The sequence below is a fragment of the Gavia stellata genome, unplaced genomic scaffold (assembly GCF_030936135.1).
Source record: "Gavia stellata isolate bGavSte3 unplaced genomic scaffold, bGavSte3.hap2 HAP2_SCAFFOLD_131, whole genome shotgun sequence".
In the NCBI taxonomy this organism is placed as follows: Eukaryota; Metazoa; Chordata; class Aves; order Gaviiformes; family Gaviidae; genus Gavia; species Gavia stellata.
Window position 1 is genome coordinate 77533 of NW_026776621.1, and position 22712 is coordinate 100244.

The 22712-nt window shown below is 58.9% G+C and overlaps 1 protein-coding gene across 1 annotated transcript; it reads right to left on the reverse strand.

Moving 5' to 3' along the window:
- Nucleotides 1–1821: 1821 nt before the first annotated feature.
- On the reverse strand, nt 1822–18062 carry LOC132321162 (maestro heat-like repeat-containing protein family member 2B). The gene is made up of 30 exons (XM_059834743.1): nt 17997–18062; nt 17347–17486; nt 16526–16648; nt 15832–15997; nt 15331–15429; nt 14689–14840; nt 14156–14299; nt 13271–13340; nt 13046–13159; nt 12490–12563; nt 12029–12148; nt 11095–11202; nt 10740–10899; nt 10314–10354; nt 9886–10027; nt 9110–9162; nt 8563–8670; nt 8237–8356; nt 7929–8051; nt 6940–7101; nt 6591–6713; nt 6207–6274; nt 5711–5846; nt 5510–5605; nt 4937–5041; nt 4588–4711; nt 3535–3635; nt 2952–3104; nt 2251–2396; nt 1822–2014 (listed from the first exon to the last, which is right to left on the reverse strand). The coding sequence occupies exons 1-30, from the start codon at nt 18010–18012 to the stop codon at nt 1822–1824; spliced, it is 3480 nt and encodes a 1159-aa protein (XP_059690726.1). The 5' UTR covers nt 18013–18062.
- Nucleotides 18063–22712: the final 4650 nt, after the last annotated feature.

Genomic DNA, 22712 nt, shown 5'->3' on the forward strand with positions numbered 1-22712 from the left:
GAAAAAAGATACACTGCCCTTTAGGCATCTTGTGCTGAGCTTTATTTAATTAACTCCTTGGTGCTGGCTGGGGACAGGTATCGTGGAGAGACTCCTCTAGTGCCTGCTTCACTCGCGGGTCCTTGTTGTGCTGCAGTCCCAAGAGAGCTGGAAGGACACAGGCAGTGCTGTGGGGACCTGGTCCTGGCCAGGCGCTCCCCTGTCTGCTCCGCTCCAGGGATCTTCCCACAAAAACAGACGTCCCAAGGAGCCGGATCTCACTAAAACCCTCTGAACCCTTCCTTCCCCACCCCCTGCCTTACCTCAGCAAAGAAGGCTGTAGCTGTCACCCGCAGCTTAACTGAGCAGGAATCCAGCCATGGGAAGAGGGTCTGCTTCAGACAGGGTGATAGAAGCCCAGCCTGGACCAGGACGCTGCGCAAGGGAGCACAAGCGAGGGACACACAGTTACCCAGGAAGGCCAGGTTGCCAAAATTCATGTACACCAATGCAGATACTATTCTTCAGCTCAGGACGGCTTCCCAGGCATGCTGGAAGGGTCCTGCAGGCATTTCCCTGGGCACAGCCCCGCAGGAGGCAGCCATGTGCATCCCTGCGGCTCTTACCTGGTCAGGAGACGCACCCCATCAGAATGGGTCAGGGGGTCTTCAAGGAGAGCCCACGCTGCCCGATTCATGAGCAGCCGCATCCACTTCTCTGCCATGCATTTGCCTAGCACCAACTCTAAAGCCATAAGGAAAACCCTGGCAAAAGAAACAAAACACAAACCCAGTCAAAACACAGGCAAACAAAACAAGAAAAAAATCAAAACAGCAGCAACACCACAAAACCAAAGAAAGATCAAATCACAGCAGCTTAGGGGAAGATTTCTCTTTAGCAGAGCTAAATACCCCGGGAATGATGCTTCGTAGACTGCAGCTAACGACACTGGCATTTTCATCATGCCCCAAACCCACTGAAGCAGAAGAAACTCCACGCCCCTGGACTGACTCCATGCTAGAGAACCAAGGCAACACCTAATACCTCTTCCCACCAGCATTTTGTGAAGAATGATGCCATTGCCCGCAAGAGTCACGCTCCCCCCCGGTTGGGGTCCGCTGAGGGAGTGCAACGCTATTGTGCATGCAAGGGTATGCAGAAGGCAAGATGACAGCCGTCCACAGCACGAGCTGCCTCAGATCGTCCTGCCTGGGAGCTGGGGTTTCCCCATGAAGGAGCAGAAGTACACTCAACCACGACGAGCAGTTTGCTCATCTAGGAAGCGGGGCAGGCAAAGCCCTCCCTCAACCCCACAAAGGCACGTGCCTTGGCGAGGGGAACCGAAGCCAGCCCCTCCATCTGCCCCTTCGGCTCCTTACCTGCACGGCTTCTCCTCAAGCACCTGGCCCTTGAGGAACAGTTGCCTTCCGCCTTCTCCCAGGGGAGAAAGCAGCCGCTCCTCGCCCAGGGTTTCGCTGGCCCACCTCAGGAGGCTGGGAAGGAGGTGGGGAAGCAGCTGCCTGAGCTCCTCTGTGCTCCTCAGGGCAAGCACCACTTCGGAGATGGCATGGGTGATCTGCAGAGAACCGTGACCAAGAAGCCCCTCTTCAGGCAAGGCCTTTTCCCACCAGCCTGGTTCCCCTGCCTGCCTGGGGCAGGGGGGTTACTGTCCGCAATTGTCACTTCTGCGACAGCCTTGTGGCTCAGGAGCACAACACTGTCCCAGCTCCCCACACTGCTTGAGGCCGGCCCAGCACAGCGCCCTGGGAGTCTCCAGGGGCATCTGCAAAGGGCACCTGACTCCCCCTTTTCCGAAGCAGGAGTTACAAAGCAGATGCAAAGCTACAGAAACGTGTCTGCCATTGAACGTACCATCAAAGTCTCCAGAGCAGTCTCATGGTTGTGCCACTCACAAGCGGAGGAGTTGGTCCCCAGGCAGTTGTTTCGTGCTCTGTTTAGTTTCTCCACTAAGCACCTCAGGACCTGAATCCCAATGGTGCTTCTCCCCAGGCTCCTCCACAGCTCCACCATGTCACTGAAAGGGAACAGATGTTCACCCCTGAGCCCGTATCTTCGCAGTCCTGCAGTGCCCTCAAACCTTCTCCTCCTCTGCAATGGGGCTTACAACGCCCCCGTCACGGCAGAGACACAAGCACACAGTCTTGCAACACTCAAGACAGCTCAGGCAGAAAAAAGACCTGTTTCTTACCTGGACCACCCCAGTGCACGCAAGCTGTTTGACTACAGTGGGGAAGTGGCTGGTGCACGTACCTGTCCATGGGCAGACCTTTCCGGAGGAGACTGCTGACGACGGGCTCCTGGTGAAAGTGGGCGAGGAGAAACACGGCCCAGAGCAGGAAGGGCCTGTGGGTGCTCTGCCGCATGTAGGTGCAAAGGGTCTTCAGGATTTTTGGCACCTGAATGGAAATGGAGGAGAAAGAAGGGCTCGGTGCATCCTTTACCCCCTCCTGCGGGGCCCAGACACAGTCATTCAGCACAGGAGCAGTGCCTGCTCCCGTGACACAGAGTCCAGACATAGCTTGAAACCTCACCCCTTCCACCCTGCCTGGCCCTGGCTCACGTCTGGAGCTGGGTGTGCTCTTGGCAACTGTGCACACGTACGCACACATGCACGCGCTCACACGCACAGACTCAGTCACTGCATGTGCCTGGGCCCAACCGTACGAGCAGCTGCGTGCCCTTGTGCACACAGAGGACACGGGCACGTTTCACACCCAACGCTTGAAGAACTCTCCCCACATGTGTGTAGCGATGCAAGAGCAAAACCAAACACGCTCTTTGAGACCCTGAAGACGCCTTGCAGGGCCTCTGCAAGGGCACCTGAGTCCTTCAGCAGCCCCTTGGCTCGACACACAGGTGGCATTTCTTGAGCCTGTGCCAACTGCACAGGGTGTCGTTAAACAGCCAACAGGAGCAAAGACAAAGTCAAATGGGAAAAAGGTCGCCTTTACCTCCTGGACTATTTCCTTCCTGCATTCCACCAGGAAGATGAACACCCACTTCCATAGTGGCTTCACACACGTGGGTGTGACGTGCAGCAAGCTGGGCAGGACGGCAGTCAGAAAGTCTGTAGCCTGCGCTGGAGGGATGCACTTGCAAACAGCCTGGAGAGAAGTCAGGAACAAGAGAGACCACGTCACAGCTCTGCTCCAGCAATTCAGAATGGAAAGGAAACTTGACAGAACTGTTAGTTCGGCAGTCGTGCAGGGGGCAATCACTTTTTCCTCCTGCTATGCATACAGTGCTGTTCACATCTGATGCAGCTACCCGATTGGGAAGTGTCGCCCCCCATGTTGTTTGCTTATTATGTACCAAATTTGTATTCTGACAAGGGCAATCACACACGCACACATATACGGTATCTGCTCCAGCATGCCTAAAGGACAGTCTTGTCTCAGAGCCTCCTGCTACTTGCTAACAACAGCCATCCTGGACAGCTTGCTCTGGAGACAGCGAGGGACGCTGGAGGGGAGCAGGGAGATGTGCAGGAGCCCAGGAGCTGGGCCCCCACCCCGCTCTTTTGGGGCCAGTTACCTTTGCTATTTTGGCGCAGGTCTGCACGGTGTCTGGGCTGTTCAGCTCCTCACCAAGGCACCTGATCTCATCTGCCTGAGGCACCACCTCCATGGTCCTGGCTGGAACAAACACCAGAAGAAAAGGGGAGTCACGCCCACAGAAAGGCAACCTCTGGCCCTAGATACTGCTAAAGGAGAACCCAGGGGGTGGCAGTGAAAGCCACAGGGAAACCCAGGGCCCTCCTGAACTCGGTGCAGCAGGATTTCCTGAGCCCGATAAATGGCTGACAAATCCCGGGCTGGAAAGAGCCCTCTTCCTCCTCGAACCATTTGTTGGGGCTTCAGGGTTTCAGCAGCTACTGGCCTCTGATCCCAGCAGCTGTGTCCCCTGTTCCCACACAGGCCACCATTGTCTCTGGGAGGCAGGAAACCTCCCCGTGACTGCCTCAGCACAGGCAGACCCTGCTGCCTGAAGAGGAAACGGTTCAAACACAACCCTTTGCGGCACGCCCCGGGCCTGCAGTTCAGATCCCTCTTCCCTGCCCAGTTTGCTCTGGGCAGCAAATTGGTTTCCTCTCTTGTGCTCAGCAGGAGAGTTCTTCCCTGGCGGCGATGAGTTTGGATAGTTTGCCTAGGGAGCTGCCTGTCTCTCCAGGCTCAAGGCAGGGAGCAAGGGGGAAGGCACCCTCTGGAATGTCAGGGGCCTCATCCGAGCGAGTTGTCTGACCACCCTCTGTCTCTCCTGGAACATGGAGGGGGGCAGACATGGAGGGGGACAGTCCCCAGCATTGGTGGCAATGTCCTGCTCTCAGACAGCAGTGGGGGATGGCCCTGACCAACCGCACACATGCGCTGCGGAGGTGGGACTCAGCGACCCTCTCCCAGGGATCCTTCCTGACATGTCCAGGGAGGCAGAGGGCTAACAGGGTGGGGGCACAAAACCAGCCAAGCACGTTGCCTCCCGCTTCCCTCCTGGGGACAGGGCCTGGCCCTGCAGGATCCCAGCGGTGCCAGGCCGGGAAGGGAGGGAGGATCAGGCTGAGCAAGGCTGGGAAGCGCCCACTCTCCTTACCTTGCATTTGGAGAAGGTAGCCAAGGCAGACCCATGCCCTCTGGCGGGACGTGGCCAGGCAGTCGCTGGTCAGAGTTGCCAGCAATCCCACCAGGGAGCCGAACCGCTTGCAAGGACGTCCTCTCTGCAGGGCAGAGCAGCAGGAAAAGGGTCGCAGGCAGCCCCAGCACCCGCTCGCCTCTATCGCCCATCCTGCTCCCTGAGCAGCGACCGGGCAGAGGGGCAGGCAGAAGGGCTGCCCCGTAATCCCTGGAGCCCCAAAACCCAGCACCCAGTTGGGCAGGGTTCCCTTCTGGGGCCATGAATGGTGGGAAAAGGGCGCCAGGGCACGCAAGGGGGCTCTACTCACCATGAGCTCGAATCGCTCCTTGCAAGCTCCCAGCACATGGGCACAAACCTGCAGGGCTCTCTCCCGCTCCCATTCTTTGGCTGAGGTGAGCCAGCCCTTCAGGACCTGAGGCAGGGTGCATCTCTCTCACAACAGGCATCTTTCTCTCCCGGAGATCCCTCTCCAACTCCCTCCTTCTCTGGCCCCTTCCCAGTGCCAACCCCAGCCCCACCGAGCACTGGCACTGCTGCCTCCACTGCCTCGCTCCCTCCAGCTGCCTCTGCCCTGAGCCTGCTGTTGCTACCCTGCCAGCGTCTCCCCACTCCAGCCTTCCTCCAGGCTGCTCTCAGCCAGCTCAGGGCTGGCTCTGGGCTTTCCCTCCAACAGGGCCCACTGCTCTGCCTGGCCTGAGGCTGCAGTGGCCGGGCGCTCCCGTCCCCCAGCTCAGCCCCTGGCCCCGGCCAGACGCACAGCCTCAGAGCAAGGAGCCAAAGCCCCACATTCCCGCAGGAAAGGTATCCACCTCCTAACACCCTCTAAGGCCTCCACTCTCTGCCCCTGAAACACTTTCCCTCTTGCCCCACGGCTACTCACATGGACCATGTCATCAAAGCAGGCAGAGGTCACCTCTGCCTCCAGAAAGGTTTCTAGGAGATGGCCCAGATCTTCCACGCATCTCCTGTGCAGAAGCTGAAAGCAGGAAAGCAGAGCTGAGGTTCTGCATCATGGGGGCTGCCGGGGCGCACTGAGGGGGGATCCTGACCCAGGGGTGGGCAGGCACTGGCCAGCGGGTACCTGCATGTTCACAGCTGCCCTCACTGTCTTCCTGCCCTTTTTCATCCGCTCCTTGGAAGGACAGGACAAGACAGTCTGGCAGCACACTGCCAGCAGCTTGTGATTTTCCTCCCGCCTCAGAGGTGGCCTCAGCTTGCTGGCCAGAGGAAAAAGGAAGAGAAAACACAAAGGAGATTTACTGTCTCCAGAGTGGCTCAAACCACACCTGGGTTCCTCCTAATCGAGGGCCCCAAATCCAACACCCCCGCCCACGCCAGCGAGCACTGCCTTCAGCGCCAGCAATTCCTGCCTCCTCCCAGGCAGCAGGCAAACCCCTGCCCCCAGGTTAAGGAACCCCGGGGGCTCCCTTCCTGTGGGAGACACCCGACATGGGGGACACCCTCCCACTCCACAGCCCCAGCAGCTCCCGGCCCCATGCTCAAGGCCACTGGGGCTGCCCCAGCCAGCTGGGATGGGGCACACTGGGAGTCCCCACAGCCCGGGGAACAGACCTCACCTCAACTCCTCCAGGGCCTGGAACACTCCATACACCAGGGAGTCCCAGGGCTCCCCCTTGATCCAGTCCTGCAAGTCCCAGAGAGAGAAGCACAGAGTTGGCAGGGGCACGAGACAGCCCTCCCGCCTCCCCTGGGGACAGGCTCTGCTGCCAGGCCTGGGCAGACACTGCCCCGTCACCCCCACGCATCCCCAAAGGCACTGCAGGAGGGACCCTGCTCCCCAGCCACAGCCACCCAGCACCAGCACTCAAGAGCCCCACCAGCTCCGGACACAGCTCCAGGAGCTCACGTGAAGCCCAGAGACCATCGTGCCTCTGGGGTAAGGAGTCCGATGGCACAGCCCAAAACTCCCCCGTGCGACCGCCCCGGCTACAGGCACTCACCAGCAAGGTCCACGTTGCCTCCTGCTTTAAGGACAGCTCAAAGCTGCCGCAGTCGCCCACAGCCTGGATGGCACAGCTGACCTCGGTGATGCTCTGCACCAGGGCGAGCTTGAGCTGCAAGTCCTGAGGCCAAAGAGAGCAAAGCACCCCTTCAACTCTTTGAAGGGCTGAGAGGTGGAAGAAGAGCATGGGCAGGGGAAACCCATGGGGGGCTGGATCTGGACGTTGAGGACAAACCCTTCCTTGGGAGATCTTTAGAAAGGGACCGTCCACCTCGGTGCACCCCAGCCCCAAGGGGCTGAAGCTGGGACACCCAGGCATCCCTGCCCTGTGTGCCCCATGCTCCTACCCTCTGTTTAGCTCTGGAGAGCCGCAGGATGTTGCCCACGATTTCTTTATCCACGCGGGTGAGCAGCTGCTCCTTGGGGGCACGCAGTGCAATGCCGCTGTAGGTGCACATCAGAGCAGCACGAATGGCCTGGGCGCTCTCCATCTTCTGCTGCTGCTGGACCTGTGTCAACAGAGATGCCCTGAGAGGTCAGCCCCGGGACTCTGGCAGGCTCCTGCGGCAGGCCCTGCCCTGCACCCTCACCAGCTCCTTGTTTCCCTGGGCACCTCCCAGCAGCTCCCCAGGCCACTCCTCGAGCTGCGAGTTCCAAGGCCAGAAGTTGTTCCCATCCCACAGCTTGGGATCTCGCATGGGGATGGGGATGAGGTACAGCCAGCATCGCACACACTGCTGGCTCTTTTACCACTGATTTGAGAGGTCGGGGAGCTGCCTGGAACCTTTCTGTGGAAAGGTATCTGACAGAGCCTGTCACGGTCCTGCTCAGACACACAGCCCGTGCTCGTCAGGGGTGCAGATGAGCCCACTCTGCTCACCTCCCCAGGCCAGGCTGCACCGCTCTCTCTGTAGGGCCCTGCCCTGCCCTGAAAGGCTTCCCCACAGCCCCCAGGTGGGGAGCAGAGCCAGTGAGACTTCACCAGGCTCCTGCTCTTGGCCCTCAGCTTTGGGGAAGGGTCAGAGTGTCACACCGTGCCCACCCCCTTGTCGCCAGCTCCTGCTGAAGTTAAGTCAGGGGCAAGGTGGCTGCAAGCAAGCAACCGCTGCAGCTGCCCCAGCTGGGTGGCTCTGATCCACCCGGTGTCAAACCCCCTCCTCTCCAAAGACACCTCAGGGGCCCCAATGCCAGGACGTCCCCTCTGAAACAGAGGTCTCGGCTAGCTCTTACACGAATGCTTATCTCAAGGCAGCTGCCACAACTTGGCTGCTGCAGGTGTAGAAGTGAAAGAAGGCCAAAAAAGGAAAGCCAAACAGGGAAACCCTGGCTCCTTTACCTTCCAGCCCATGGAAGTCTGATAAAACCAGCCTCTGGTGAAAGCGGTGGAGAACATGTTCACTGTGTCCAAGACCAGATGGAAGTGGCTCTCAGCCGTGTGGGACACAACAGAAATCATTCCCTGCAACCACAGAGAAACAGGGAGTTGGCTCCAGCCCAGGCACTCGGCCATGGCCAGCAACAACGGCCAGGCAGGACATTGCGGCAAGGGGGAAATGGCAGCAAGGGGGAAATCGAGGTCTGGAGCAGCCCTGCCTCTCCCCCAGGAACAGGCAGGGGATGCGCAGGACAGGAACATCACCTCACCTGGGCTTCAGACAGCTGCACAGGGTTTGTCTCCTGCAGGAACCTCAGCACCTGCCCTTGGACGTGTCTGAGATCCTGACAAGCTGCCAGCACTGTCCCAAGGGCCTTGTACAGGAAAAGCTGCAAGAGAGGAGGCCACGTCCGAGATGTGGTCATGGACCGACCTGTCAGGAAAGGTCTGGCCCCAGACAGACCCGACCACCCCTGGTGGTAGCCAGCCACTGGAGTAGCCCAGGGAGGTGCATTTTGGGGGCAAGAGAAGGGGAAGCAATGAAAACCGCCTGCGTGGGCAGAGCCCCAGCCCTGGCGCGGGGCAGGAGACACACCTTCTCCCAGGAGCCGGGGGCAGAGCTGCCCAGCTGCTGGCTCAGCTCCTGGCTCAGGCCCATGGTCCAGGCCCTGTCCTCGATGGGCTCCAGTGACGCTCGCAGGAACTGTGGGGAACAGAGAGGAAGCGAGTGTTCCCCTGCCCTTGGCCAGGATGCTTTCTACGCTCGCATGTCCCGGGACACTGCTGAGGGGAGCTACTGGGAACGGCAGACTCTTCCCCTGCCCCACCCAGCCCTCTTTTCACCAGCCTCCCTCTTCTCCTAACACCTCAGGCGAGACCTCCCCGGCATGCCAGACATAGAGGAGGAGGCAGTGCTAAGGCGTGTGCCACAGCGATAGAGGGCATTAGCCATCAGCCGTGGCACGTGCGCAGACAGCAGCTCCTCTGAGTGGGCAGGCACCTACTGCGGGGGGAGGCACAGGGCACTCAGGAGGTGCCCCCAACTCCTGCTGCCTACACAGGCAGCCCCGAGCTTCCTCCCACAACTTTGTCTGTTCCCTCTTCTCCCCCTCTATTTGTGACACCCCCCAAGGATGCTGTACCTTGAGCACACAATGCTCCCACTCTGCAGAGTCCAGGGACCTCTTGGTTTTCCCTAGAAAGCAAGAGGAAGCAAAAGCCGTCGCTGCTATTTAAGCTCACACCAAAGACGAGCCCTGTGGTCTCCTCTGCGGTCAGACCTCCCAACATTCCCAGGCCATCAGGCTAGAAAGGGCCTACAAGCACCTACACCAAAGCCCTTGTGAGGCCAAAGACACAGGAGGGATCCCAGGGACATTTGTCAGGGCCACTGATTCAAGCTGGGCAAGGACGTGCTGTCCACAACAGATCCCCACTGCTTGACTGCAGCTCCCAGAACAACTCCGACCACTGCGTTCCAGGGTGCATTGGCAACACACATTTTCTCCTTAATGACCCACCACTTTCTGCCCATTTGCAGCTCTTCTCCCAGGCTATTGCCAAGGACAGCTGCTGCAAACCTGGCCTGGCCTGGCAACTTGGTTCTCCAAAGCCAGGGGCTGCACCCCCTCCAGGAGCACCAGTCCTGTCCCTCCCCCAAACACCGTCCCGGCCAGGACATGGGGGTGCCGCCAAGACCTGCCCTCCAAAAGGACATCAACAGCCCCATCCATCCCCTGGGCCAAATCGACACTGGGGGACGGCTGCCCCCAGCCTCAGCTTTGGCTCCCTGGAAGGGGAAAGGCTGCAGAGCAAGTGCTGGGGAACTGGGGACAATTCTCCTCTGTCACGCTGGGAAGCTGCATTTTCCTGACCCCCTTCCCTCCCCCCAGCCTCTCCCTCCCCACCCGCACTTTACCTTCCAAGTACTGCAGCAGGAGGGGGATCTCGGTAGTCCACACCACCCCCAAGGCTCGGTGTATCCTGCCATGCAGGGCCTGCAGCAGCTGCAAGGCAGCGACTGCACGTTCGCCGCTCTTGTGAGGAGCTGCTGCCACCACCTAGGCGAGGGCAGGAGAGAAGGTTCACTCCTGCCACCAGAGCTGCAGTTTTTCCCGGGAGGGAGGGAGGGAGGGATGGAGGGATGGAGGGAGCTCGATGCCGCTCCTGCACCCGGGGTGCTGCTAGCCCCAAGAAAGGAGTGGGATACCGGACAGGCCCAGGCAGTCTCAGGCACACTACCTCCTCCTTGGGGGATCCCGGCACGGGCCTCAACAGCATCTCTGCCCTGGGCTCCCCCACCACCCCTGGCCAGAAAAGCTCTTTCCCCCGGGCCCCACTACTCACCAGCAGTCGAGCCAGCAGGGCCTGGGGAGCCGGCAGCCGGGCTGTGGGGAGGAAGAAAGGCTAGGTGAGCCAACGAGCCCCTGCCATGCCGTGCCCATCGCGCCTCCGATGCCCCACACAGGGCTGAGGGCTGAGAGCAGCTGTGCTGCCACGGCGCTGACCCGGGAGAAATCCCCAGGGCTGCCCAGCACGGGACGAAGGCAGCTCCAACATGGCCAGGAACAAGCCCCGGCTCGCCAGGAGAGTGCTGCGAGCAGGAGAGACGGGCCTCTGCGCTGGGCAAGGGGCAATGCAGGGCAGAGCCCCTCGTGCCCAGCAGCAGAGCCTGGCTCCGCCCTTTGGTTCTCCCAGGCTTCTGCTGAGGGCTGGCAGGGTGCATGTAGACACAGACTGGCCAAGCCCCTGGCTGAACCCATTAGCTTCTACCTCGCTCCTGGGAGTCCACGGCGTCAGGCTCCTCCTCGTCTTCTTCACACCCTGCGCGCTCCCGTCTCTCAACTAGGGCTTGGAGACAGCGGGAGAGCGGGATCAGCATGCCGCTGTACTGGGCTGGCACTACGTACTGCAGCAGCCTCGGCCACAGGAGCTGCAGAGAAGAACCAGGCAATTCACCACATCAGCATTTCTATTCAGCTCAAAGACAAAAGTGACAGTCTGCTTTTCCCTGAGCCTTGTGTGCTTCAGCACATGTGAGGGGAGAGGTTCACAGCATGGGGAAGCACGAAGAAAAATGTCCTGAAGGCAAGAAGTGGCCACAGCAGCAGGGCACAGGGTGACTTACTTTGGTCATCCCTCTCAGAGAGACGTCCAGCGAGCCCAGGATGTCCACACACAGGGCTCGAAGAGCTCCTTCCTCCGGTGTTACCCAGGCAAAAAGGCCTCCTGCCACCTGTAAGACAGAGTTGGCAAAACCCCTGTTACTCTCAGCTCCCGACCGACAAGGCTCAGGCATGGCCTCACCAGTGCTCCTGCGCCAACCTCCCAGGAGCACTGACCTCCAGAAGGAGGACAAGAACGGCCAGACCCAGCTCGGGAACCACTTCCCAGACCCTGGGAAGGACTAGAAAGCCCTGGAGCAAAGCAGCACGCACAGATCCCCCGGTTGGAGGGAGGCTCTAGCCAGAGGGAAGGTCCTCAGCAAGTCAGCAAAAGGCTCAGCCATGCCCATCCTTCATCTCCTGGGCACCCAGATGGAAACACTCACCAAAGGGACTGCCAGACGGCCTGTCCCCTTGCCAGAAGGGATGCGGGTCCCCAGACTGCTATTGGATGGGCAGGGCATGCTTTGGAGGGCCAGAGTATGAGAACACCACAGAAAGATCCTCTAGGCAGGCCCATCTGGCTGCAGTGGCTGTGTTTTGCTGATTGTCTGTGAGCACTTAAGGATGGAGGATGTCCTGTCCCTAGAAGACCCCTCCCTTTGCAAGGCAGCTTTGCTGAAGGTGTCTGTGGGCACAGCTCAGCCTGTGGGGTGCGCAGGCAGCCCCACAGTCCCAGGTGGCACGCCCGGGTGCAAACCCTCATCATTCACTGACGTCTCCACCAACATCAGCACACACACACACGAGGAACAGCCATTTGCAGGTCATTCCAATGGCAGCGCCGGCGCTGATGGCCCTGCAGCGTGGAGCTCTCCATGCTCAAGGATGCCTGCAGAAGCTCTCAGCACAGGCCAGGCACTGCTGGAAGCCCCAGGTGTCCCGCTCTGCCCTTACCAGTCTGCCTGAGGTCCGGCTGAACTCGCTGAAGATGTGCCCCACCACATCCCATGCCCAGCAGCTCTGGGAGCCGGAGCTGAGCAGCTCCCGGATGAACTCCAGAACTGCCCTCCGCACCTGCCAGGGGAGAGCGTGGTTACGGTCCTCCTGTTCAAAATCCAAAGGGAAGCCGCCTTTGCTTGGGGGCAGCCTCTGTGGCTCGCGGAGAGATGACAAGCGCACGGCAGAAGCTTTCGCTCCTGCCATCAGGGCTGGGCTTTAGCACCAGGCTGGACGGGCATTTGCTCCACAGAGCACAGCGACCTCCCTGCTCCACTCTGCCAGCTCTCCCCAGGGAGGAGCCATCACCCACTGCCTGGGCAATGCGCCGGCACTTCCCCAGGCACCCCAGCTCTGCCCTGAGGGAAAGGCTTCCTCTGCCTCCCCTGGTGGCACTGTCCCTTCCCAAACCAGCTCACCTGGGCACTGGGGTCGTTGCACACTGACTCCACGGCCTCCATCACCTGGGGCAGCTTCTCTCTCACTGCAGGTGCTGGAAGAGATATGGAGAGGTGTGCATTGAGGTAGAGCCCCAATGGCAGAAGCTTCCAAGTTTTTCGCACACCAACGGGACAGAAAAGCGGGGCCTGACTCTGACTTCACAGGAGGCAGCGGCATAGCCAGAGCGACTCCATTTCTAGAGGCACAGCTGTTTTATAGGGACTGAAAGCTATGGTAATATGGTAACACAGAGCACGTGAGAAATGACTTGGGTACAAGCAGCTCCTGTGCACAGCAGCCCACCCGCCCACCCACCAGCCTGCCCGTGTTACTGAGCTTGGAGCATCATCCCTGGTGTGCCACCATTTCTAACTGCCGGAGGAGAGCTCGAGCCCTGTCGCAGGGCATCAGCTCGGCTGGGGGACCCGCTCTTTGCAGCTCCTTTTGGGTGCAGGTGCACCGCTTTCAGCCCGTTCCTGCTCTCAGCCCAGCAGCCCCAAACCCTGCCTTCTGTCCCTGGCCCATGGCACTGACCGTCAGAGTGGGCCAGCGCTCCCAGCAGGCCCAGGGCTGCCACGCGACCGGCCTTGCTCCCACCGCTCTCCGGGGAGTGCAGAAACATGCCCGTCTCCTCAGGGCATATTCGTGCTGCAGGGAAGAAATCGCATTCTGCACTAGCAGGCAGCTGCCTCTGACTGCCGAGGACAGGGAGAGAGCCGCCACAGCACGACGGGGGATCGCCCAGTCTCCTCTCCTTACCCTGCAGCGCGATGCAGCGGGGAAGTTCTGCCTTAGGGGCCAGGCCAGGCTCTTTGGTCACGTCAGGGAGCTGTGGGAACAAGGTCTGTTTTAAAGAAATCTGCATCAGCATTGAGGGGGACTGAAAAGAAAGGGTGCTCTCTGCCCTCCTCTCCCAGAGTCCTGCTGCGACTTGGCTGAGAGGGAAATCACTGTGGGAACAGGGCTGCCCCTCAGGCCCATTCCGAACAGCCAGGATCAGGCCTCCTGCAGCCTTAAGGAACCTACGTGGCACCTGTCTCACAAATCCTGGCGTGTTCCTGGCCTGCAGGAAGGTCTGTGAGACAACGGGGGAGGAAGAGGAGGCTAAAGCTACTTAAAGGCACTTGGGAAGGGAGAAATCCAGCACATCTGGGAGAAGGGGAGTCCCTAACAGCAGCTCCCAGGGAAAACCACAAACCCTCCTGGATGGGGCTTCTTGTTTGCCCTCCCCTCAGAGCAGCATCGGCAGGGTCTCTTTCCTCTGAACAGAGCCCGCTGTTGACAACTCCGTTTCCCGGCACTTCCCACTCATCAGACCTCAGCCCTCACTGGACAGGACTGGACACGGCCCTGGGCATTAGGGCAAAGCTCTTCCCACACACAGAGCCCTACAGAGATGGCAATGCCTCCCTTCCTGAGAAGACGAGCCCCGGGGACTCTTGCCTCCCTTCTGGCCCCTCCCCGCATTTCTCTTTTCTTGCCCAAAGAGTGCGGGGAAGTCTCAGGCCTCCTCTGCTCTCCCCCTCCCTGTTCCTTCTCTAAGGCCTTCCCAGCTCCTCCTGGCACCCCACAGCTCCCCAGTGCCTCGTGGCACTCGCGCAGACCCACCCCAGCAGCCACGCCGGGCCCTGCGCAACACCTCACCTTGTTGACCCGGGAGGTGTCTCGGACCTCCTGAGATTGGTGCAGCAGCCAGAGGAGCTGCTCCCAGGCATGCTCGCGGTGCTGCTCCTCACGCAGCAGGACCTCCATCATGGCAGCCACCGCCCTGAGCACAGCCTGCTTGTCCTGAAGAGGGAAGGGAGAGGCTCTGCTTGGAGGGCTGAAGGTCTGCCTAGCACTCAGCATCGCCTGCACACCAGTCTGCCCTTCCCACTGGGAGGGGTTTCCCTTTCCCTTCTGCCCTGCAGCAGAAGGGCTCACTCCAGAGGAGAGAGAGCAGTTCCCCACGCTCGCACCCCAGCCCTCCCTGCAGAAAGGCCCCAGGACTCGGCTGCTTCCTGCCAGAGAGCCTCCAGCCCCAGGCACAGTGACAGCAGGCTCCCGGCCTGGGATGCTTTCTCATTCAGACCGCTCCCTCCCCTCACCCCTCTGCTCGCACCCCACCAGCCACAGACAGACCCACCAACGTGGACATCCCCGCTGTGGCCCCAGGCGTGGAAAGCAGCACTTCTTACCTCTTCTTCCTCGCAGCCCAGCCAATTTACCAGCGCGTAACGGAAGACTGGGTAAATGTCTTCACAGAGCTGCGCTTCCACATTGCGAGGGAAGGGGCATTGCTCCCGGCTGCTGAAGTATGTATTGACCCCTTTTGACCATTGCTCCAGAACTGCACCAGGAGAAAGGGAAGGGCAGCACGTGAGAGTCTGCAGCAGGGACGGTACCTTGCACCCTCACCCAAGCCTGCTCTAAGGACGGTCCCAGGCTCGGCAGGGCTCAGCCCAGGACCAGATCTGCATCTGAGGCCAAGCTGTGCCCTTGAGGTGTCTGGTTTCAAACACCCCACCGTTTCTCTCCTCCTCCCCATCCTTTTCCTCCTCAATGGCCTGTTCCCCTCCAGTATTTCCCAGGGGAAACAGGGGAACAGAAGCCATGGGAAGGGACCCAGGAGTTCCCCTGTGCAGCACCGTCGCGTCCTACCCACAGAAACCTCCGGGGCTTCTCCCGCTCCTTCTGCACACTCACAGAGGTTTGGGATCGCCAAGGCCTGACCTCGCTGTGGGCTGACACCTGCCATGTTCCCTCTGAGATCACATGGAGGCATCAACGGCCACCCCAGCCCCTGACCCTGGGACCCCAGCTAAGGAGCCGACACTCACCACTGCAGACGGCGCGCAGGATCCGGCCACTCCCCACCCGGCTCAGCATGGCACGCAGGGCAAGCAGCGTCATTCCCACGAAGGGGATGCACCGCAGGGCTGCAGAGAAGGCAGGGACAAAGGGACCGAGAGGGTCAGTGAGAGACACGGGAGACTGGGGTCGATCCCTGGCAAGGCTGGGGCTGCTGGGCCATGTGGGACATGCCAGAGGGTGTGGGGAGGGCTGCCTTCCCCAAGGGGGACACAGGAAAGCCCTTTAGGGAAATGGGGAGGACAGTGCGGGGCAGAGACCCTGCGGGTTTGTCTCCAGTGGGTTCCCACCCTCCAGGAACCAGGACTGGGCTAGTAAGGCAGAGCTGCCGGCCAGCCCTGGCACAGAGCAAGGAGGCATGGCGACTTCATAGCCCCCCAGTTCAACACAGAGCCTTCAGGAAGGGGGAGGGTGCTTTCTCCCCGTTATCACAGACCCCTACCCAAACCAAGAGGCCCAGGGTGCCGTACCGTAGCTGCGGGCCATTTTGCCCAAGGTGAGGAGCACAATCTCATCAGGGACCTTCCCCATGGCCTTCAGGTGGCTCTGGAGCTCAGACATGACAAAGTGGAAGCGGGAGCGGGCCAGAGCCACCAGGACGTCGCTAGCAGCCATCTTCACATCATCTGTCACACCCTGAAAAAGTGCCACAAGTTAAACACTCCCGAGAAAAAGGCTGAGGCACTCGGACAGGCTGAACGCCCCTGTCTCCCCTGCAAGACCCCTCGGGGCAGTTTGCTCAGACCGGGCGCCTGCTGCCTCTTGTACCCTGGGGTAGGCGAGCAGCTCCCCAGTGAGACCAGGGAGGCTTTTCCCTAGCACAGCCCTGTGCTGCTGCCTTCTCTCCCTCTCTGCAGAGATGCCAGGAACAAACTGTCACAGACTCAAGGACCCCCTGGGGCCTCTCCACGGGGCTGCTGGGTTCCCAGGGCTGTTCCTCAAGTGAGCTTGAACCCAGCTCTCGCTCAGTTAGAAACAGCCCCGCGTCCACCTCTCTGCACTACTCTCTGCATCTCCTCTTCAAATTCCCTATAAGGAGGAGTCCCCTTCGGACCTCCACTGGGTCTGAATAGTTGAGGAACATCTCTGTGCTGCTCTGGATTTCCCCAAAAACCAGGGCCAGAGGCAGGCTGCTTTGGCGGCCTTGAAAGAGAACAAGCTCACCTGGGCTGCTCGCATGTCACTGGACACCTCTGCTATCAGGCGGTTCACGACACCGCTCTGCAAACTGCCATCGTCTCCTTGCAAGAAGCTCTCCAGCTCCCGGTATGTCTCCACTCGGTCACCCTGGGGACAGACCACACATAGGAGTGATGGGACTTGCTTTGCCCTCATTGCCAGGGACCCACGAGAGAGACCTACTGCCCCCCAAATCATCTCTCTGCCATGGGCACGAGGTACGAGCTGCAGGCATCGGTCAGGACAGCCATGGGGAACGGCAAGATCTTCCACAGCACCTCTGACACTACCAGAGAGCCAGACAGGGAGGTTGATTCCACCAGGGTAAAAGGCCATGCGGGAGCCTAGGAAGTCGGTCCTGAGGATGGGGGATGGTGGAGGTCAGACGGACAGTGCCAGGCGAGGAAGAGGAAGATGTGGGAATGAGACCAGTCCCTGAGGAGGGGGAGCCATGAACTCCCTGCACCTTGGGGCACAGTGTCGCTCCCCTCGCACAGGCAGGAGCCCAGGCGCTGGGACAGTTCTGGAACCAAAGCTAAAGTGGGGCCTTGAGCGCTTGGGCAAAGGTGCTGGAGAGATGCTGGGATTTATGCCAGAGGCTTTGCCTTGTCCAGGAGAGCACTGCAAGCTCCCAGGGAAAGGAGGGAGGGAGCAGTGGCATTAGTCCAGCTGGAGCGGCAGGATCGGCGCTTGGGGACGAAGCGCCTGCAGGAGGGCAGAGGTGCCATCAGGCGAGATCCCCCTCTGCCACGGCACCTGGGGAAGTCAAGGGCTTGGAGGGGAGCCCTCGAGCCCCCTTGTCTCACCTCATGGTCTTGCAGCCGCTTTAGCAGAGAAGCCCCACTAGCCACAAAGGTAGTGACGGCTTCAGGGACAGCCTTCTTTGCCCTGCCTCCATCCTCAGGATGTGCAGGTCTGGACTGAGAACCAAAGCACGGGCAGAGAGCTGGAAGAAAAGAAAGAAATGGTTTTGCTGGCTGCAGGGCTTTGCACCAGGGAGGGGAGAGGATCTTCCCAGCCTCTCCCAGCACTAACAGCCCGTGCTGGGCTGTACTGGCAAGAGGGCAGTCAGTGGGACGAGGGAAGGGAGTCTTCCCCTCACTGCGGCACTGGGAAGACCGCACTGGGGATACCACACTGGGGGACTGGATCCATTCTGGGCTCCCCAGTGACAGAATGGCAGCAATGTGCTAGAGCGAGTCCAGCACGGGGGCCCCGAGCTGGGCGGGACATGGACATGGGACCCTGCAAGGAGGTGCTGGGAGGGCTGGGGCTGGGCAGCCCCACCAAGAGTTGGCCGGGCCAGGTCGTCTTTGAGCAGTCCCCAGCTGCCCCACGGAGGGCAGGGAGAGGATGGAGCCAGAGCCCCCTCGGAGGTGCCTGGCAGCAGGATGAGAGGTGACGGGGACGCAGCCCCCAGCAGGCAGCAGCCCCCAGCCCCCCACCACCGCCTCACCTCTGAGTGCTCTCATCCTCCTCAGGGCAGCAGGATCCCCCAGATGGACGCACTGCTCTCTCTGGGTCCTCCTCCTGCGAATGCCATGAGAAACTGGGGCAGCACCAGCCCCTTGGGAAGATATAGAGCCTGCCCACTGTGACACCCGTGCGGGGCGCGGCGCCTCACAGAGGGCTGCTGTGACAAGGGACACGTGCTGGGGACACGCTGTGGGGCGGGGACCAGACACGCAGCACCCTGCGGATCTCCACAGGCCCCGAAATGCAGGATTTCCCCATTCTCCATCACTTGAACTCACTCATGGTCCTCGAACAGTTCTAGCAAGGACCTTCTCCCGAGAGCCCTTCCCAGCCCCGTCCCCGATCCACGTCCCCCTCCAGGGACCCGAGGCCACCGGAGCAGTTTGTGCCACCGCTCACAGCCGCACGGCGTTACTCAGCCATCTGGAAAGCCTCACTGGCACCCAGGGCCTGAGAGCATCAGGCCACAAGCCTCCAGTAAACACACACGGCAAAGTTTCTCCCCATTTTCCCATTTTCAGCCCAGAACATCAGCACTGATGGGGGGCCCCAGCCCAGCCTGTCTGGGCCCTCGGGGCACAGCTGCTCCTGGCCCATCCCGCCCTGCGGGCCGTGCTGGGCCTTCTCAGGGGAAGGCGCGGGCCCTCGCCCTGAGGCCTCGCAGCACGAACAGGCGGAAGGTGCCCAGCCCAGCCCCGGTCGGGCGCCCTCCTGCTCCCTCCCTCAGTGCCAGTGTCACCGAAATCGGGAATGAAACCCCTTCACACTGGTCTATTAAAGAGCAGGCATTACTTCATTCGGCACCGGGTGCGTGGGGGATCTCTCCAGCCAGCATGCACCCCGGGCTGAAATCATGACAGGGATTTAAAACAGGTGACAAAGTTAGTTACGCCTACTGCTCCTACCCCTTAACTAACTATTGGTTAGTACCTTTCTTACTTCATCTTACAGATACAGTTCCAATTCCCTACGCATGCCCAGAGGGGAGGGGGCTTATTTGGGTTGGGGGCGTTTTCTAGCTAGGAGGTGTGGGTTTCACATGACAATGAGGCAGGTCAGCCTTAAAACAGTTTTGGCACTCTATTCTATTTTCCTAGACTTTGACCTTGTGGTAATCCTCACCGTTAGTTAGTGGAGACAGTTTTTAACTGTAATTTTATGTCTAAATACCAGGTGCACGCATTACAAAGTATCTTCTTCACATTATTTCCATTCCTTTTACACTACTTTGACCCTGCGTTTCAGGATGTTCTGTAACACCAGCACCAGGCCGAGCCACTGACTGCGGGGGCCTGGGGTTGCGGCCGTCAGCTCCTGCTGAGGCGTAGGAGCCCCCAGGTGTGGGGGGGCCTGGCCCACAGCCTGCGGAGAAGTGGCCTCACCCTCAGCCTGCGGAGAAGTGGCCTGTGGAGAGGGTCCAGGTCGGGCCGGTGCCCTCCCCTGCCCCAGCCTTACTTTCAGGGGCGCAGCGTGATGCTGTGTGGTTACGCACGGGTGGGCCGGGAGCGGCGAGGGGCTTCTGCAAGTAGGTTCCCAAGAGCTCAGTTACTGTGTTGCTCCTCTTCCATACTGCCCCTTCTGCCTTCCGTGCAGCGGATCAGCCTGGGGCTGAGTCAGGTGGGGCGAGACCTTGGCTGTCCCAAACAGGTATTCCCCCCTCGGGGCAAGATGTCTTGGTGCCAGGCCTCTGCAAAGGGAGGACAGACTCTGGGTTGGAAAGGGCAGAGCCAGCCATCAGAGGGGTCCCTCTCTCTCCAGCCAGGTCCCCCACAAAAAGCCAATTCAGGTGCCCAGCAAGCCCCTCTCCGGCGTCAGGGAGGTACTTACCAGGGCAGCTGCCGCTGCAGCTCTTGCTGCTGCCTGTTGGTCTCAGTGACGTGCTTGAATATGTCCCAGCCTGCTTGATGCGGCTCCAGCCTTTCCAGGACCCGGACCGCTCCTGGAGAAAGGTGGCTGCAACAGCAGGGAAAAGTCATCCCTCAGCTTCTGCTGGAGACCCCTTCTGCCTCCACGCCCGTCCGGCCTCTGCACCCACCCACTCCTCCGTCCACCCGCACTTTCGCCCCGTGGTGAGTTTTAGGCCTTGGCTGTGGGGGGAACCCTGGTCATGCCCATGTTAGGAGGAATTAGGTACACTTGCTTACTCTTTTATTACAGGAGCAATGAACCACACAGACACAGAATCACAGAATCACCAAGGCTGGAAAAGACCTGTAAGATCATCAAGTCCAACCATCAACAAAAAAAACCCCAAACGAACCAAACAAAAAAACCCAACACACATCACACACCGCCATGCCCATTAAGCCATGTCCCGCAATGCCACCTCCACACGTTCCTTGAACACCTCCAGTGAGGGTGACTCCACCACTTCCCTGGGCAGTTTATTCCAGTGTGTCACCACTCTCTCAGTAAAGACATTTTTCCTAATGTAGATGAACAGCAGAAAAGCTTTGGAGAAAAGCACTTCTTCAAATCTGTTATAAAGCTGTTATCTTTGAAAGCTACATACTTATTGGGAAGAGTTGAAGAGATGATTTAAAGGGAATATGTGAAGGAGAAAAAATAGTCTGTAAAGACTTACACCTCCTGTGCTTTCCATTATAAACCTCCCCTGGCGCAGCTTGAGGCCATTTCCTCTCATTCTATCGCTAGTTACATGGGAGAAGAGACCAAGACCCACCTCACCATAACCCCCTTTCAGGTAGTTGTAGAGAGCCATGAGGTCTCCCCTCAGCCTCCTCTTCTCCAGGCGAAACAACCCCAGTTCCCTCAGCCGCTCCTCACAAGACTTGTGTTCCAGACCCCTCACCAGCTTCGTCGCCCTTCTCTGGACACGCTCCAGCACCTCAATGTCCTTCTTGGAGTGAGGGGCCCAAAACTGAACACAGCATTTGAGGGGCGGCCTCACCAGCGCTGTGTACAGGGGCACGATCACCTCCCTGCTCCTGCTGGCCACACTATTTCTGATACAGGCCAGGATGGCGTTGCCCTTCTTGGCCACCTGGGCACACTGCCGGCTCATATTCAGCCGGCTGTCGACCAACACCCCCAGGTCCTTTTCTGCTGGGCAGCTTTCCAGCCACTCTTCCCCAAGCCTGGAGCGTTGCATGGGGTTGTTACGACCTGAGTGCAGGACCCGGCACTTGGCCTTGTGGAACCTCATACAATTGGCCAGGAGAAAATGCAAGGAAAGGATGAGGAGAAACAAAAGGAAATGGATGAGGAGAAAATGCAAGAAAAGTTGAAGGAGAAAGAGAAGGAGGAACACAAGAAGGAAGATGAGGATAAGGAGGAGGAAAAAATAGGATGAGGATGAAAAGGAACAGAACGTGGCAGAGGAGGAGAAAAATGAGAAATGAGCAAGCGGAGGAAGACGAGGTGGTGGAGGAGGAACAGGAGGAGAAGAAATAGGAAAAGGAACAGCAGTAAGAAGAGGAGGAGAAGGCGAAGGAAGAAAAAGTAGGAGGGGGGATAGGAGGATGAGGGGGAAGAGAAAGAGGAAGAGAGGAGGAGGAATAAGAGGAAGAAAATGAAGAAAAAGAACAGAAGGAACAGGAGGATGAGGGTAAGGAAGAGGAGTGTTAACAGCATAACTGCATAACAGGAAGAGGAGGAAGAAAAACAGAAGGTAATAGAAGCAGGGAGAAGGATGGAGGAGGAGGAAGGAGGAGGAGGAGGAAGAACAGGAGTAAGAGGAATGGGAGGAGGAGGACGATGATGATGACGAAGAACCAGCGGAGGAGGAGGAAAAGGAAGAGGAGGAGGAGGAAGAAACACCTCCACATTCACACTAGAGTGTCAGCACATCAAAATTCTTGGATGGAGCACCTGCTACATCCCTTTGTCCATGGGGATTCACTAAATCCAAGCCTACTGGTGAAGCCATTACTCACAGGAGTTGTTCCATGTCGTGGCCATCACTCCTCTCGGGAACAGACAGGAAAGCTTTGAATGACAATGGCTGTCAGGACGCGATCCAGAAACAGAAGACGAGTGCAAGAAGATTCCCATCACCTAATGGCATAGAAATAATTCTAGCTCAATGCAATGATTATTGAAAATGAAACACACAGAACAGCATTCGCCATCAAAATTCTTTCAGTGAGCTGCAGGCTGATGACCTTACCATCCCTGTCACAGGACCCCAAAAGAAATAATAACTGGCAAAGAGTAACTCTACCCATAGCCCATACCTATCTAGCCTTCAAAGGTAGAGTAGAATAGCTCAGCCTACAGCTCTGAAGGTATAGACCAGCCTATACTTATATCTTGTGTCTGCCTGTGCGATGATCTGTCCAGAAAGTCAAATCATAATTACCTTTGAAAGAGGGTGGAACTGAAGGGGGGGAAGGGGGGGAGAGAGAAAGAAATTGCTGAAAAAAAGGGAAGTGTAGGCACCCAATTAAAAAAGAAAGGAGCCGAGTGATCCCAAAGACCATCTCAGCCCAACTCACTTTCGCTGGCAAAAAGCTGTGCAGCTTGGAGGAAGAAAACCTGACTTGGTGCTGGGATGCACACAAATGTCTGAGTTCAGATCTGGAACAGCAGAAAAACCTTGACGCAGCTCCTTTTCATTGTCCTCATACACGCGTGCATGCTTTGACTTCCTCGTTTCCCTGAAGTCCTCTCAGACTAACAGGGAAGTGGCTTCTGTCCAGTCCGTGTGCCATGAAGAGAAGCAGTTTTGACCACT